General features: G+C 46.1%; 1 protein-coding gene across 2 annotated transcripts in view; it reads left to right on the plus strand.

Moving 5' to 3' along the window:
* The first annotated feature begins 5,991 nt into the window (after positions 1-5,991).
* Positions 5,992-15,421, plus strand: part of LOC119442836 (photoreceptor-specific nuclear receptor) — a 54,753-nt gene continuing 45,323 nt past the window's right edge. For both annotated transcript variants that reach the window (XM_037707875.2, XM_037707876.2), the window contains exon 1: positions 5,992-6,133. In XM_037707875.2, coding sequence (XP_037563803.1) covers positions 6,064-6,133 — 70 coding nt within the window. In that variant the 5' untranslated portion in view covers positions 5,992-6,063. The remainder of the gene's footprint in view (positions 6,134-15,421) is intronic.

Genomic DNA, 15,421 nt, shown 5'->3' on the forward strand with positions numbered 1-15,421 from the left:
TGAGCATGGATGATGATAGTCGGCAAGCTCTCTTAGAGCAAACATCATCGGCTGTTGCATGATGGCCGCTTCATCTACAGCGACAGAGAGAAAGCAAGATGAGCGTTTTGTGAAGTCATTGTCAGTTGCGCATACAGCTCTACCTCAAACGTTTATCTTCACATAAACTTACGAGCACTTTAAATAATGGTTAAAATCTTCTATACCGTTGTCATTCAGACAAATGTACTGCCACCTAAAAACAAAAGGCCTATTGTTCGACGTATTGTCAATAAGAATCTTTATGTCCATCGTTCACGTCCCAGCCCACTCAATGCGTAATCTGACGATTCATGTGGGACGATCACAAAACCGCATAAACAAACACAAGCAAGCTGACGCGCCTTAGGACTGGCCCGCAGACCACTGCCTCGTACCGATTAAATGTGGCATAGGAAGATCACTGATTTCGCAGTGTGCGTGCGTTTATGTGATGCAACTCCTCCTAGCCCCTTAGACAATTGGGAAGCGCTGTTTGACTACATACTATCTAAATACGGGCGACAGAGAAAACGTTTTTCTTGACTCCCACTGTGCAAATTCGATAAGGTTTGGTAATTTACAAGAAATGACGAAAATCTTTTTAACGTACGGAGCTATCTTTTATTTAGGCCACTACTCGAAATTCGCCAAATTCAAGGAAACCGAAGCATGGTGTTATCCCATCTGTAGCTCAGCAAAAGAAATATATCATAATTCTGTTAGCTGCAACTCTTAGGACGTCTACAATGGACAGAAGTGATCTGTTATACATCGCTTTGAATTACACTACAAATTTAGTAGGACTTTCGCACGATCAAATATCTCTTGTGTGACTGTCCAACATACGGAGATGAAAGGATTGGCCTTCGGACAGCTTTAGGGCACTTGGATTACAGGCCTCTCACAGAAGAGAAGATTTCGGGACCGTGGGTGCCTCTGCTGTGTACAAAGCCACAAAAGCACTGCTGTGTTTCTTGAAATGCACCAGCCTACATGGCCACTTGTGATTTACTCAGCAATGAGCGCTTGATTGTGTGTGTACCAGAGCAATGTGTGAACTTCTCTCTTCCTTCTCATCTTTCAATCCTCTGTCCCCCTTCCCCAGCGCAGGGTAGCCTGCCAGGCTCAGCCTGGTTAATCCCCCTGCCTTTCCCTTAAGACTTCTCTCTCCTCGCACAACCTTTGTAAACATTGTAATAATTTCACGTAAAGTGCAAGATATAACACATCTATCCAATAAAATACTGTAGCAAGTGTGTTTTTTTTTTCAAACTACGATATCAGTTTTTGTAAACATTGTGCCTCAAGTATAAAACCAATTTCTGACATTTTTTTTTTCAAACTATGAGGCCCTGAATGAAAATTCCGCTTCCTACTGTCGATATAATTTCACTTTCTCTAATAAATGCAGCAAGTTTTATTCACATCGGTTAAGAATGATGAGAATTGTGTAAATAAATTTTTAATGTTTTACGTGTATTCCGGAGTTGGCTCCGCGGTAACGCTTTCATTTAATGAAGATATCCTAATGTTGTATATCGTAGAAAAACTGTCACCTTGCAATAGAGAAAATTCGAAAGATACGTGATTTGTTGACAAGTGTTACGCAATCTTCAAGCCAATTATAGCAATGCAGTGGCCCCTACAGTGGAGCTATAATGAGGAATTAACTAATGTGTTGAAGTGTATTAATATACATTTGGGGAATATGGTGTCAGATACAATTCATGCTCCGGTATCTTATATCTGTACCTCAAATACATATCGCCTCATTATCTTGTATCTGTATATTTGCCCAGCCGTGGTAATTTGTTCGTGTTCGAGCAAAACTATAGAATATTGCTCAATTTTCTACAACAACACAAACCATATACAAACGTAAAAACAAAAATCGAAGGTATTCGGCGGCGACTTCATCGCTCACCCTGCTTTCGCTTCTTGGGGTACAAATATTATTATGAATACGACCACATTTTGCAGAGGTTTATGTTGCTTGTCGAATACAAAAATGTTCACATGTGCTTGTTCATTATTATGCACACTTTAGTTTTATGTGGCAGCTTAACTTCTGTACGTGTGTTTTCAGTGCCACGACCCCGCTTGCGTATAATCACAGCCATTTGTATGTTCATTATATGTCTAACCTGAACCTTATTACCCTTCCATTAACCCAGAGCAATAATCTACGTCTTGAAATTGATCTTTGCTCCGCACGTTTGTGTTCTTTAGCTGACTTTTCATGGGCTGGTTGAATTTTTACTCCGTCTGTATTTGTTCTTATCCACGTTTCTTGTTTGTTGTAATTCCAATACAGCTTCTGCTTTTGTAAAGTTCACCATTAGCAAGGCCTTTTGCTCTTCATGGGTACTTACAGAAATAAAAAAAGAGGTAAAATCAAACCATTGTTTCTTTTTTTTTTTCTTTATATTGACACGGGTCACAAGAGCTATTCCATGGAGAGTTGCAAGTACACGAAGTGCAGTTAGCTATACCCTCAGTGAGGTAGCATTGGCGTCCCTTAGAAGAAAAAAAAAAGACGAAAAGGGAAGAATGGGGCACTGCGACGGCCACATTCTGACGTGGGCACTAGACAATACAGTTGTTGTTGTTGTTGTTGTTGTTGTTGTTGTTGTTGTTGTTGTTGTTGTTGTTGTTGTTGTTGTTGTTGTTGTTGTTGTTGTTGTTGTTGTTGTTGTTGTTGTTGTTGTTGTTGTTGTTGTTGTTGTTGTTGTTGTTGTTGTTGTTGTTGTTGTTGTTGTTGTTGTTGTTGTTGTCCTCCTTATCATCATCATTCTTACATTCCTGAAGTAGATGCTCATTCTTTGGCAGAGTAGTGTCTCTTGAGAAAGAAGAAATTTGATGTAGTCAGCACATGATCTTATCAACTTCATGTGTTAAAGAAACACTTCTTGCTGAAAAACGAAACAAAAAAACTAGCTTGTGTTTGAATTTGCTTAAAATGATGTACAGTGGAGATCACGCTCGTTTGTTCGAGCACTCGCGTCACTATCGGTTCGGAAGTCAGCAAAATCATCGCTCGGCCAACCCGCGTGACGCATTAAAAGAGGAACAAGAATAAGAAATTTAGTTGCGCGAGACCCCCGACTCTTGTTTACGAACACGAATGGTTGCAATCCAACTCATAACGTTGCTAGATGCGCCTAGCTGCTGCCGCGAGTCGGGCTTTGCCTCTGCAAGACAAGGCGCGCGGAGAAGCCGACAGATTGTGGCAAGAGTTTGCCAACTACAAAAAGGAAAATCGTGCGTGGAGAGAGGGCGGGTGCAGTGGCAAAGCGAACAAAGTCACAACAAGGTTTGGCGGCACAGGGCGGGAGTAGTTTGGTGTCGTGCCAACGTTTCGCGACGCGGCAGGCTCTTGGCGCGGCCAGAAGGAGAAAAGGCGCGCCGACGTCGTGCGAGCATTGATCGATCGCGCCGCGAGGAGCAGGCGCTAAGGTGGGCGTGGCCGCCGCTAGACCACGCCTTCGTACTCTCTCTCTCTCTTGCTCTCGTTCAGCTTTGCTTCTTCTTTAATTTATTTTCCTTCAATTGGCCGGGGTGCCCCGCCTCTGATGCAGGCGCCCTCTGGTTCCGCTGTCTCTTAAAAGTCGAGGGAGAGGGGGAGACCATTGGAGGCTTCTGACCACTTGACTCGGAAAGTGCGTTTTCTTGACTCTGACTGCTCGACAGGGTCATGCGTTTCTCACCCAGCCTTCGTTTTTGCAATTTCTTCGCTCTATTTTCTTCTCTCTCTCTCTCTCTCTCTCTCTCTCTCTCTCGTTTTTCCCCACGTTTGTTTCCAGTACGCGTTAACGCCATTCCGCGGCCCCCTCGGGATTGTGTTCACTCGCTCGCTTCCAGAGAACGCAGACATAGCGTTTTGCCTGTTGTGCAAGCCACGGCACTCTTTGAAGCATTCGCGGTGGCTTTTACGCCATCGGCTGGAATTTGTGTGCGCGCGCTTGAGATCGAGTTCTGAGAAACGTCCGTTGCATTAGGTTAGGCTCCACCTAATGCGAAATGGAGTGGTAAAGCGAAGCGGCCCTTCCAAGCTTGCTGTGTGCGAGCCGCTGCAGTTCGTGTACGAAAAGGAAATGTTCTGTAAGCTCATTAACATACAGCTCGCTACGTGCTCCATGGTGGCGATAGAGTTTTACTCCCCCCCCCCCCCCCCCTTTCACTATGTGTACTCTGTCTCTGTATGCCATCCACACGAAAAACTTGAGAATGCAAGTGAGCGAGATGTTATTGGAGAAATGTTTCCTGTCCTTTGTGTATCTTCGCGTGTGTCAAGAAACATGCCGTTCTAGTTGTTACGTACATTAAGATAAGTGGGTGCTCTGCAAAGTTCTGCATTTATCGACGTGAGGTTACCCCTTGCTCTAAAAGCAAGTGGACCGCACTGAAGTACAAGCAACAGAAACATGGAGAAGACGAAGGTTTTATTCGGATATTTAGCTTTTATTTCGTACTACGACATGTATTTATTGTCCAGTGGTGATCTTTACTAATCGTTATAGTTCCTGCTTACTATTTTACGGAGATTCTTTTGATTTCGCATATATTTTTGCTTTTATTGCATGATGCCATGCCTCTGTTGTCGCTAGAAGCGGTCAATCGTCACGAGGAATGATAAGAAATGGACAAAATCGGAGGAATATAATCCTGACGAAATGCGACCCTAACATATAACCTTCCGTGAGCCTAAATATAACTAGCATTGTTGCGAGTAAATTGGCTTCCCAAATTGTCGATGATTGAAGAAAGAAAGTGAGGCAACTGGATTGTAGATAAGCATTAAGAAGCCACTACAAAAATGTAGTGGCGAACGCTATAAATAAATTATACCTCCATACGTCTGCACACATAATCATTTAGCACCGCGCTTGGAATTCATATCCTAGTTGTTTGACCGTATACCACTACTACCCAGCATATCGTAATACAAACCTAACGAGCAACTTACAACAAAAGGATAACCGTGAGAGAAGGGTCTCAAAACGCGCAAACTTGTAATTATGTGCATATTATCTAAAAGGAATAAATCGCCGGACATCCGCATGGGCCCCATGTAACTTGCCTTACAAGTAGTTACCGTTCGTGAGTTGAAATCTTTTAGTCATGGCGCATTCCTCTTGTCACGTTGTTTTTACAAACACAATCGCGCAACCCATCTTCTCCGGTGGTCGCTTTCACCGCAATACGTCGCACAGTTTTCACGCTGTGGCCTAAAGTCGCGCGACAAGTTATCGCAACACGTACCGCTGACTGAACGTGTGTGCCTTGGGACGGGGGAACCAACGGCGCACAACAGCCAAAGCGCACTCGCGAACGACTCTCCAAAAAGAGGGTGAGGGGACTCTTACGCGGGAAAGGGTGGATGACACGACGACGAAACAAGGGGAGTGCGCGAAGAAGCGAAGGATTCGGAAAGGGTTCTAATCCGGAGAGAGAGAGAGAGTTTCGGCGAGCATGCTGAGACGAGGCTCGCAAACGTCGGTACAATCAGAGACACACGGCTCGCCCAACGCGGCACAAACAATGGCGAAGGCGTAACACGCGACAACACTGGAATCGCGCGCGCCGCCGCCGTCGCACATCTGGGCGACAGCGATTGGGAGAGCGCGGTAGGCAGAGATTGGGAGAGCGAAGAGCCACCGCCACATCGGGAGAGCACGGTGGGTGAAAGAAGAGGAAACGGCCTCTATAGGTTGACGCGCGAGGAAGGAGAGAAGGCGTGACTGGCGGTGCTCGAAGTCCTAACCAGAGTTTAGAGAGAGGAGAAGAGCCCGGGTTGAAGGGGCGAGTGTATAGGGTGGAAGAGAGTAACAGGGAAAGAGGTGTGCCGTGCTGTCGCGGCGGGATGGGAGAAGGAAAAGTCGCGTTTGCTGAAGCGGGAGGGAGACTGCACGTTTGGGGGGGTAGGGGGGGGGGGGGGAAGGGGATGGGGGGAAGGTGAGCGAGGCGATGGGGAGGCTGGGGCGGCAAACGCGTGGCTTTTGGCGAGGCGCGCGGCGCAGGAAATCAGCGTCTCGGCTCTCGATGGATGCGGCCGCGACCAGGACCCACAGCCCGCCGTCGCGGAGCAGCCTCGCGTCGTCCGACGAGCACGGTCAGTGGGCACGCGATGCCATCTATTCGCGCTAGTTCCTGCGGCACTGCGCGACCACTTCAGTCTTTAAATGACGCATTCCCATTTAACTGCAGATTTTGACTGTATGCACGCGTTTAATGTATTTGTGCAGTCTATACAGCTGAGGGGGTCGTTGGTTCGCTGCCGCCGCCCGTAACACGAAATCGTCATGGTCACGTTAGCCGGTGGTTCACTTCTATATACGCAAGCTTGAACAACTATACAATGGCTACATGAGGTTTACTCCACTGAATTCACATAATTTTATTTTCCTTATCAGCGAAGGTGCGTCATTACCCTCCCGCAGGCGAAACTAACATGAAGCACGGCTTGTCCTGACGCAAGTGAATAGCTTGCTGAGGTGCGTGCTGTCATATTAATTTCTCTTAGCTCTCGTAATTCGTACTTACTTCACAGCCATCGTCCTTCCGTTGGCGTTGTTCGTTTTTGCGAAAACTTGGTCGTGCTTAACCCGCAAAGCTTTGGCACTTGGAGCCTTGGCTGATTCAGGCGGGGTGACTCTCTCGCGCCTATGCATGCCAACGCTATGAGCTTTAGCATATGCGCAAGCGAATTGTTGGTAGCTGATACAACCTTGATTGAAGTGGAAGGAGATCAAACAGCCGTCGCTGTAGCTCAATTGGTAGAGTATCGCAAGCGTAATACGAAAGATGTGAGTTCAGTTCCCACCGTGCCCAGTCACCTTTTCGTCCGGTTTCATTTCTATTTTCATTATTATTTCTACATTCATTTCGGTCAAGAGAACAGTTAGTTTTCTTAATTCTTTATTAAGCTTCGTTGTATGTTCGCTTCATGTGTTTGCAACTAACAAAAAATTGGGTCCTTCCTTATTCTTCTTGCTCATTACGGATACGGAGTTTTGTGAAAACAAGCCAGCTCGTCTTGTTCTAAGCTCATCTTAGCCTCATTTCGCTCCTTTCCACTTATTCCTAGTTTCTTGGCCTAACCAAACTTTAGAGATTATTATCATCATCATCATTATCCTATTTTTATCTCCACGACCAGGACGATGGCCTCTCCCAGCGACCTCCAATTACCCCTGTCTTGCTCAAGCGGATTCCAAGCTGTGCCGGCAGATTTACTGATTTCATCACCCCACATAATTTTATGTCGCCCTCTACTGCACTTCCTTTCTTTTGGCATCCAATCTGTAACTCTAAGTGACCACCGACTATCTGCCCTACCCACGATATGTCCACCCCAGCTCCATTTTCCCTCTTAATGTCAACTAGAATATCGGCTATCCCCGTTGGCTCTCTGACTTACACCGCTCTATTACTGTTTTAACGTTACGCCTAACATTTCTCGATCCCTCGCTCGTTGCGCGGGTTTTAGTTTGTTCTCAAGCATCTTTATTAACCTCCAAGTTTCTGCTGCATATGTTATTACCGGTAGAATGCAATGATTGTAAACTTTTCACTTCAAGAATATAGGTCGCGGGATCAAATCCCGGCCCCAGCGGCCGCATTTCGATGGGGGCGAAATGCGAAAACACCCGCGTACTTAGATTTAGGTGCACGTTAAAGTCAGTCTCACGGTCAGTTAAAGTCAGCCTCGCGATCATACGTTCTTGTTCCCTTGCCAGGCGACTGAACATTATCTTTTTCTTCTGCATATTAATCTTCAACGCTGCTCTTACACCTTCTCGGTTAAGGTTACCGGGGCTACTGTTTCTTAATTCACTCTTGTTTGAGCCTAGAACACTCTGAACTTTTTTCACGCAATCGTTACAGTTATGAGCTTATTAAGTCTTTTGAGATCATTGTAAAAAAAAAGTTATAGGCACCAATGTACCACTGTTCTACTTTGATTTCTAACCAAGGTCTGGCAATGAGTGAGTCAGATGCCGTAAGTGTTCTTACAGAGGCATCCTTGCGTGTTTCATGCAAGAATCCGTCATACGGCAAGAAGGTGCATTGGGTAATTCCGTAATGCTTCGTGTTTATGTAAACGTACACCGTTCGCTTGCCTTTTCTTCGTGCCCCTTGTGCGTATTGCGTGATTATGGCTTACGGGAGCGCTTACAGGAGAATTAAACCTTTAGCTGAGGCTGTCCTGGCTAAATGCGAATGCGAAGCGCAGAATTGCGCTTTGTAAGCAGCCGTTAAAACAACTTGAATGAAATATGTTGCCTTAAAAAGGCGAACTCAAATTATGTTGAGCAGTGGTTGCTGAATTTTGATTTATGATCTCAAACGTTTCAAGAAAATAATTAAATTGTTGACAGTGAAGAAAACCATTATTACGGACTTTTCCGGCAGTTGACAGAATCATCGAAGAGAAAATTAATCACCGCACATTCAACTGGAACTTACACCTAGTGCAGATGAGTTCGCAAATGAAGGAACTCAAAGCGCTTCTCTAAAACACCAGCAGCTGCTTCTGCAAAAGGAGATGAAGCGGATGCATAACGACCTTACGGACCTGTTTACGCAGGCTGAGATCATCTCAGCCATTAAAGACGTAAGAAGACATTCTCCCGCTGGTGGCGATATTATTTCACACGTTTTCTTCAAGAAGGTGGAGCGAGACTCTGTTATTGCGTTGCCGCAAGCAATGAATGAGGTAAGGACTGAAGTACACCTTTCTGCATGAACTTACCCACAACCCATCCACAAGTTTTCCACTCATCAGACCCATTTACCTGACGCTAATAAGAGCTGCAATATCTTTGACAGAGCGATGACCCCTGTGGCAGTCACGGGGGCTCAAGCCTCAAACACAATCCGAAGTATCATCCGCCTGAAATTGAGTTTACACCATGCATAGCATGGGCACCGCTGATCAATGGTCTCTTGGTCCCTCAGTCCAGGCACATGAAGTGCTCCACTCATAGCCCTACAGCCACGTCGTGCGTACTGTGTTTGTACTAGAGTAATTGAGCCGCCGCATATAGGACGGCATTCCTCAAGAGAAGATTCTTAAGGACATGCAGAGTTCGGGCCTGCAACATCGAGTGAACAAATTATAGTAAATTCATTTCAGTGCTCTCGAACATTCTCAACACGCGCGGGTGGACGACAAAAGAGAGAGAGCGAAAAGTCATAAGGGAAAGGCAGGGAGGCTAACCAGGCTGAGCCCGGTAGGCTACCCTGCACTGGGGAAGGGGGAGAAGGGATTGAAAGAGGAGAAGGAAGAGAGAAGTTCACAGTTCACACCTTGCACATTTACAGTCAAGCGTTCATCGCTAAGTTTCGTCACAGGCGGTCACTCAGGCTTGTGCACTTCAAAAAGCGCAGACGACAAATTGGATGAAAAACCAGTGGAGCATCATGTGGTTCTGTGCCGGCGTCTGCATTTTCTTTTATTTATTTATTTTTTATCTGCGTACATAACGCACTATGGTTGACTGGGTTTCTTCCTTATTAGCTCTGACGAGAAAGGCTGTATACCTCTGACGTCAAAGAAACCCACATTCACCCGCATATTAGAACACGAACTCACGGTTGATTGTAAAGAAGAAGGTGCGCCGAGCACAGCAGCGGGCCTCAGGCACTGGCTCGCTCAGTTGCTGCCAGACGACGAATCAGTCAGACGTCCAGGTCCGCGTCTAATCCCCGTCGTTTAGCCACACACACCGCAACATTGTGCTCCACCGGGTGTCCACTTTTTGACAAAGTAACACATATCGGGGCAAATACTCGCAACAGGATGAGACACGTGTCTGCTGTAGCAAGAGCCCGGGAACGACTCCGTATATCGTAATGGAATGCCAAGATATTCACTCAGCAAGAGCGGTAAGGAACGTCCGACTTTCAGAAGCGGTGTGGGATTCCACGCGGAATGGGAGCAATAACTGGTCAGCAGTCGAGATAAGCGAGACACGCTTTGAGTATTGGTGGGGGAAAAAATACACGGAGGAGTGTGACAGAGCCGGAGTCCTTACAGGCGTAGATACAATGTAGTAGTTCAATATAGTGATAGAGGTTTTCAATGAAGAGAGAAAAGATAGAGGAGACATAGGCAAAATGTTAGACTGCAATATATATATATATATATATATATATATATATATATATATATAATACATGATTAGCTCACGCAGGCTAGGCCACTATTTGTTGCCGCCTCGTTTCGAAGGGAATGCTATTAGAAATCATCGAACACGATCATCATAACCGAAAGGTATGCAGATATTTTTTTTTTTCGATAAGAATTTGAACATAAAAGGAAGCGGGTGGAGAAAGGCGTAGGGGGGGGGGGGGGGGGGGGGGGGCGTTCTTGCTTATTTTTGTCGCATCTTTTTTTTTTTTTTAGACTACGTGCATGCATGGCTGTGTAAGCAGTATCATACAAGCCATAATAGACGAGCGATTGCCAACTTTACTACAGCTTGACGACTAGTGTATAGTCGGTGTGAAAAGTTTAAGAACCACGGTATTTGAGAGAATACCGAATATTTCGCAAGCCTGGGCACGCAGCCAAGTATTCGGGTTTCCAGAATTGACTAATTATACGCGAAAAACATAATGCTGCATGGTTTCAGTAGTTACGGTTGCAAACTGCTCTGAAGTTTTCCATTTTCTCAGATCCCTCAGGGCGCAATCTTTTGACGCTGACTGTATACATTGCTTGCAGAAGAACGCGTTACTTCTTTCAATACCAGTTTTAAGTTCATCTAACAACATTATCACTTCATTTCGGGTGCTTCCAGTACGACAACGGACTCTGAATATGTTGGTGAAACTAGTCTCCACTCCATCCCATGTTTACCGCGCATGGCGCCGCTCACTCGTGTCCTCCGCACCCGCTTAGACAGCAACGCAGCCCAGATCGTTACAGAACTGGACGTTTACTTCTAGAATATGTTTTCTTTGACGTCTACGTTTGAATTAGAATAGGAAATAATATCATGATTATGATCATGATCTCCTTGGCTTGCGCCGAAATCTCAGCGCAAAAGTGTTTCTGCGTTTCTACCTCTTTTCCAGTGAAGGGTAGCGAACAGGGTGTTTACTTCCGGTTAACGTTCCCGCCTCTTGCATCTCATTTCTCTCTCTCTCTCTCTCTCTCTCTCTCTCCATTCCAAAATTACTTTTGCTGAACTCCGAAATGCGGTGGAAGTCTCACGCGAAATCGCTATCCACTTAAATGTGGCAGAATATAACAAATGTACACACTTTCAATGTCCTAGCAAAGCAAACATCGCAGTTGAAAAGTTAGTGCTGGTACGGGAATCAAACCTGTAAACACTGCATTTGTTCTGTTCTGTTACACATCCTTTGCTTTGCTAAGATCGAGGTAGAGGGTACATCGACTACTTCATTTCTTTATGTTCTACGGCCAAAAAAAAAACACTAATACAGATTTAATAAACAAATGAGGAAAAAAAGAATAGTAAAGTTAATCGTATGATTACAATTCTTCTTGCACAAACGAATGAAGACTAAAAGTGTAGCCAGCATTTGATTAGCGGAATGGACAGACATTGTCGAGTGACCACTGCCTTTTCGCGGACGTCACACTGTCTTGAGGTTAACCAAGAGACTTAGCAATACGGAAGATGGAACCCTATATAATCGACAACTCAAATACAGGGCGCTCGAAGCAATGAACTAACCCAATAAAAGTGGGGAAGATAAGTTTAAACTAATGGAGAAAATGCCATTTTGCGCGAAGGTTATACATGTGTGTAACTGGCGTGGCTTGTTTTTTTCGTCTCGCCTTTTGTCACTCCCTGATGCAAGGCTGTTTCGAAGACTTCGTGAAGCCATCGTCCTTGGTTAACCTCCCTACCTTTCCCTTCTCATTTCTCTCTCTCTCTCTCTCTCTCTCTCTCTCTCTCTCTCTCCCTCTCTCGTGAAGCCATCGTTACTGCTCTGCTGCTGAAAAAAATCCATATCAGGCAATATCCTTTCCATAATATACAACATAATGCTTAGGACCACATCGACTTCAGATTTTCGTTAAATACCGTTTGATTTCGTTTACTCTATTGTTTCATATAGGCTGTATCTTCGCTCGTTTTCATCTTCTTTTTGACCGCTTCTATAGCACGAAATTGGGCAAGTTGGTGTTGAGTTATCTTGCAGTGAGCGGAGTACAAATAACAACACGTCAACTGATATAGCCGATCTATGCTATTATTTCTTCTGTTGTAACCCATCGCTGCTCCTAATTATTATTAATCATTATCTCCACTGATGGTATGCGCTTTGGATTGAGCTATTCGTTCAATATGTTCCCCGTACAGTAATAACAGTACAGTACTGAACTGCAATAACGGTGGTAAGCCAAATAAAAATAAATGAGCAGTAGTTGCCAACTTGTGAAACCTTGTGAATAATAGGGGTTGGCATTTTGTGAAAAAAACGCCAATTGGAAAGATAAATTGCGAGTACGGTAACGCCTGGCATCCTAAGGGTTATAAGGCCCAGCCGCGCTCAGCGCTTCCATTTGGCTCACGTCGAAGCTGTCGTTTCATCCGTGTCGAACACGCGTAACGCGCCGTGGCAGATCGCGCTATCACAGTTGTACAAGTGCGGGTGCGCAACAGTTGACAAAGAACGACCGTCGTAACATACAAAAAAATGCTAGAAAGAAATGAAAGGAATATAGAGGGACAAGGAAATAAAAGCGCTACGCAAGGGGATGCCCCAACACACCCGCTCTCCTCCCGTACACTTGTGTAACACACGTTCCCACATCGTGCATGCACAAACTTCGCCTGTCGCGGTTGCCTCGCCGGTGTGCACTCGGGCACGCACGCACGGACGCCGCCGCGCGCGCGCGCGTTACTATTAACGCCGCGCCATTTGACGCTAGCATATGCTCTCCCCCGTGTCGTGTGCGGGCGGCGCGACCCTCGTGACAAAGCCGGCAGCCTGCTTCCAAGTGAGATAGAGAGAGAGAAAGCAAAAGCTTGAGTGCATACATTCTAGGCCATGGCTCAACACCAGTGCAGCGTTGTAGAAGGTATGCGTATACAGCTGCCCGCATAAAGATCAGCGGGACGAAATCACACATCGCTGTCTATAACTATACGAATCGTTCGCAATCTGGATGGTCGCTTCTATGTTGCGACGTACACTTCAGTGATTGGCGAGCGAGTGTTCACCGGCCGCTTCACTGTCCTCAACAAGGGCTGTTCCGATAGAAAGAAGGTGGGCCGACTCCGCAAAGCTTTTCGTTCTTAAGAGGTGTTTGGCATGCCTCCTTCGCTATAACAATATGACCAGCATGACAATTGACTGGAACCTCTTCTTACGAAGAGTTCTAGCAGAAGAACTTCTTTTTGAATACGGGCCCGCTTGTCTTTAGCCAGCCGCTTTCGCCGAAGGCGACTCTTCATATGAAGAGCTACGTTTACCGTGCATTGTGGCCTGTGGTCGGAACACTATTGTGTGCGCACATCATGCAGCACTATATATAGACCTTTCTGGTGCCTAGCACGCCTCAACAGATCACCGTGTGCATGGCAGCTATGGCGCTTTGGTGTGCGCATGCCAGGACGTGCCAAACTGCAATGGTGTGCAAGTCAGCTATAGCACAATGCAGGCCCACTCTGGCACGCACTATGCAGTTATACCTGACCATTCTGGTTCGCAAAGCTGCTGTCCCCAGATTCAATTGGCGTGCACACCAGCTAGTTCTAGATCACTCACTTGTTCTCCCCAGGAAAACACCCAAGGGATAGAGATTTGGCATCGTTAGTATATACGGCAAGGATATAGCCTCTCGCCAATCGTCACAACATTGTGAATGGGGGCGGAAGACAGAAACAACGCTTCGCTTCTTTGCGCCGATTGTCAAAAGGAAGCACCGAACCTCAGTGCATGGTTGTACGCATATCAGCCAGCACCAGACAACTCTGACAGGAAGTGATGCAAACATTGCACATATTTGGTGTTTACAATAGAACCCACCAACGCACACCGGGCAGATCTGGTAAACCGTTTAGCTGCGAATGCTGCACGGTATTGGTGACGCTCTCTTCAGCCCACCCCCCCCTCAACCCCGTCAACTTTCGAGCGTGTCGCTGTCGTGCGGCGACGCGTGTACGCGCGCCCTTGTGAGCGGCAGCAGCGAGCATACGTCGCGTGTCTGCCCGTCTCAATGGGCGCCTAACGAGCGAGCGTCGCGCCGCGATTCAAGGCGCCTCTGCCGCGTCAAAGGCCCCGCCGATATGCGTCGTGCGCCCGCGCAAAAAAGGTGCGAGCGCGCCCGCGAGCAGACGCGGCCCGGCGCGAGTGAACGACGCGGTGACGCGCGGGGAGCGAGTCATGTGGCTGTACGCGGCCTTGTTAGCGGCCTTTTTCGTTTGGGACAATTTTAAAGTGATTTCGGCGCTCAGGAGCCACACCGCTTGTCGTGTGACGTCGCCCAGTGGCTGCCGCCTCAAAAGTGAATGCATCCCCTTGCGCCTCCGCTGCCTTCCCTCCCTCTTCTCTTCTTTCATATTTAGAAGTGGTGAAATATCTTCAAATGTGAATTGAAGCGTGTATATACGGCGTGAGTGAGCGCTGCGTTACAGAAGCAAGGAAGTGAAGAGCGAATTTGACGCTGACGTTTGCATACAGAGGTGTTGCGTGCATGTATAGCGCCGTTCCGGGACACTATAGCCGTGATGCATGTAAGCCCTGTAAAGTAAGTCGGCAATCTTAGCTGTTCACAGGTTGATTCATAGAGAGGCAATAAATCCGTGCAGTATGCCACGTGTGGTAGTGACGCGCCTCACAGCATTCCTATAAATATCTTAATAGCGTTCGTTGTTCAGTAACGCCACGGTGGTGAAAATTATTCCGGAATCCCCCACTACGGCTTGCCTCATAATCAGATAGTGGTTCTGGCACGTAATACCCTAGAATTTATCTCAGCGTTCGTAGTTGCTTTGCAGTTATTACCGCAACTATACGTCAAACTCAGAAACAGTTTTTAAGTTAATAGATAATAGGATTGCACGCGTTTTCGAAAGAAAAAGCAAGAAAGCAATTTGATAAGTAATAATTGATGACATTCAAATACGGCCAATGAAGCATGTAGCTCAAATAATCGCCCCCATATTTGCTCACATCTTCAACATCTGTTTAGTAAGTGCAGTTTTTCCGGAAAAAAATGCAGTTAGCGAAAGTTATTGTCATTTATAAAAAAGGATATCGAAATGTTCCTGGAAACTACAGACCAATATCAATTCTGCCAGTGTTCTCAAAAACCTTTGAAAGACTGCTTCATCAAAGACTGTCTAACTTCATAAATAAATCTAATCTACTAACACAATTTCAGTTTGGCTTTTGCAAAGGCAAATCA

Source organism: Dermacentor silvarum, chromosome 2 (assembly GCF_013339745.2).
Source record: "Dermacentor silvarum isolate Dsil-2018 chromosome 2, BIME_Dsil_1.4, whole genome shotgun sequence".
Classification (NCBI taxonomy): Eukaryota; Metazoa; Arthropoda; class Arachnida; order Ixodida; family Ixodidae; genus Dermacentor; species Dermacentor silvarum.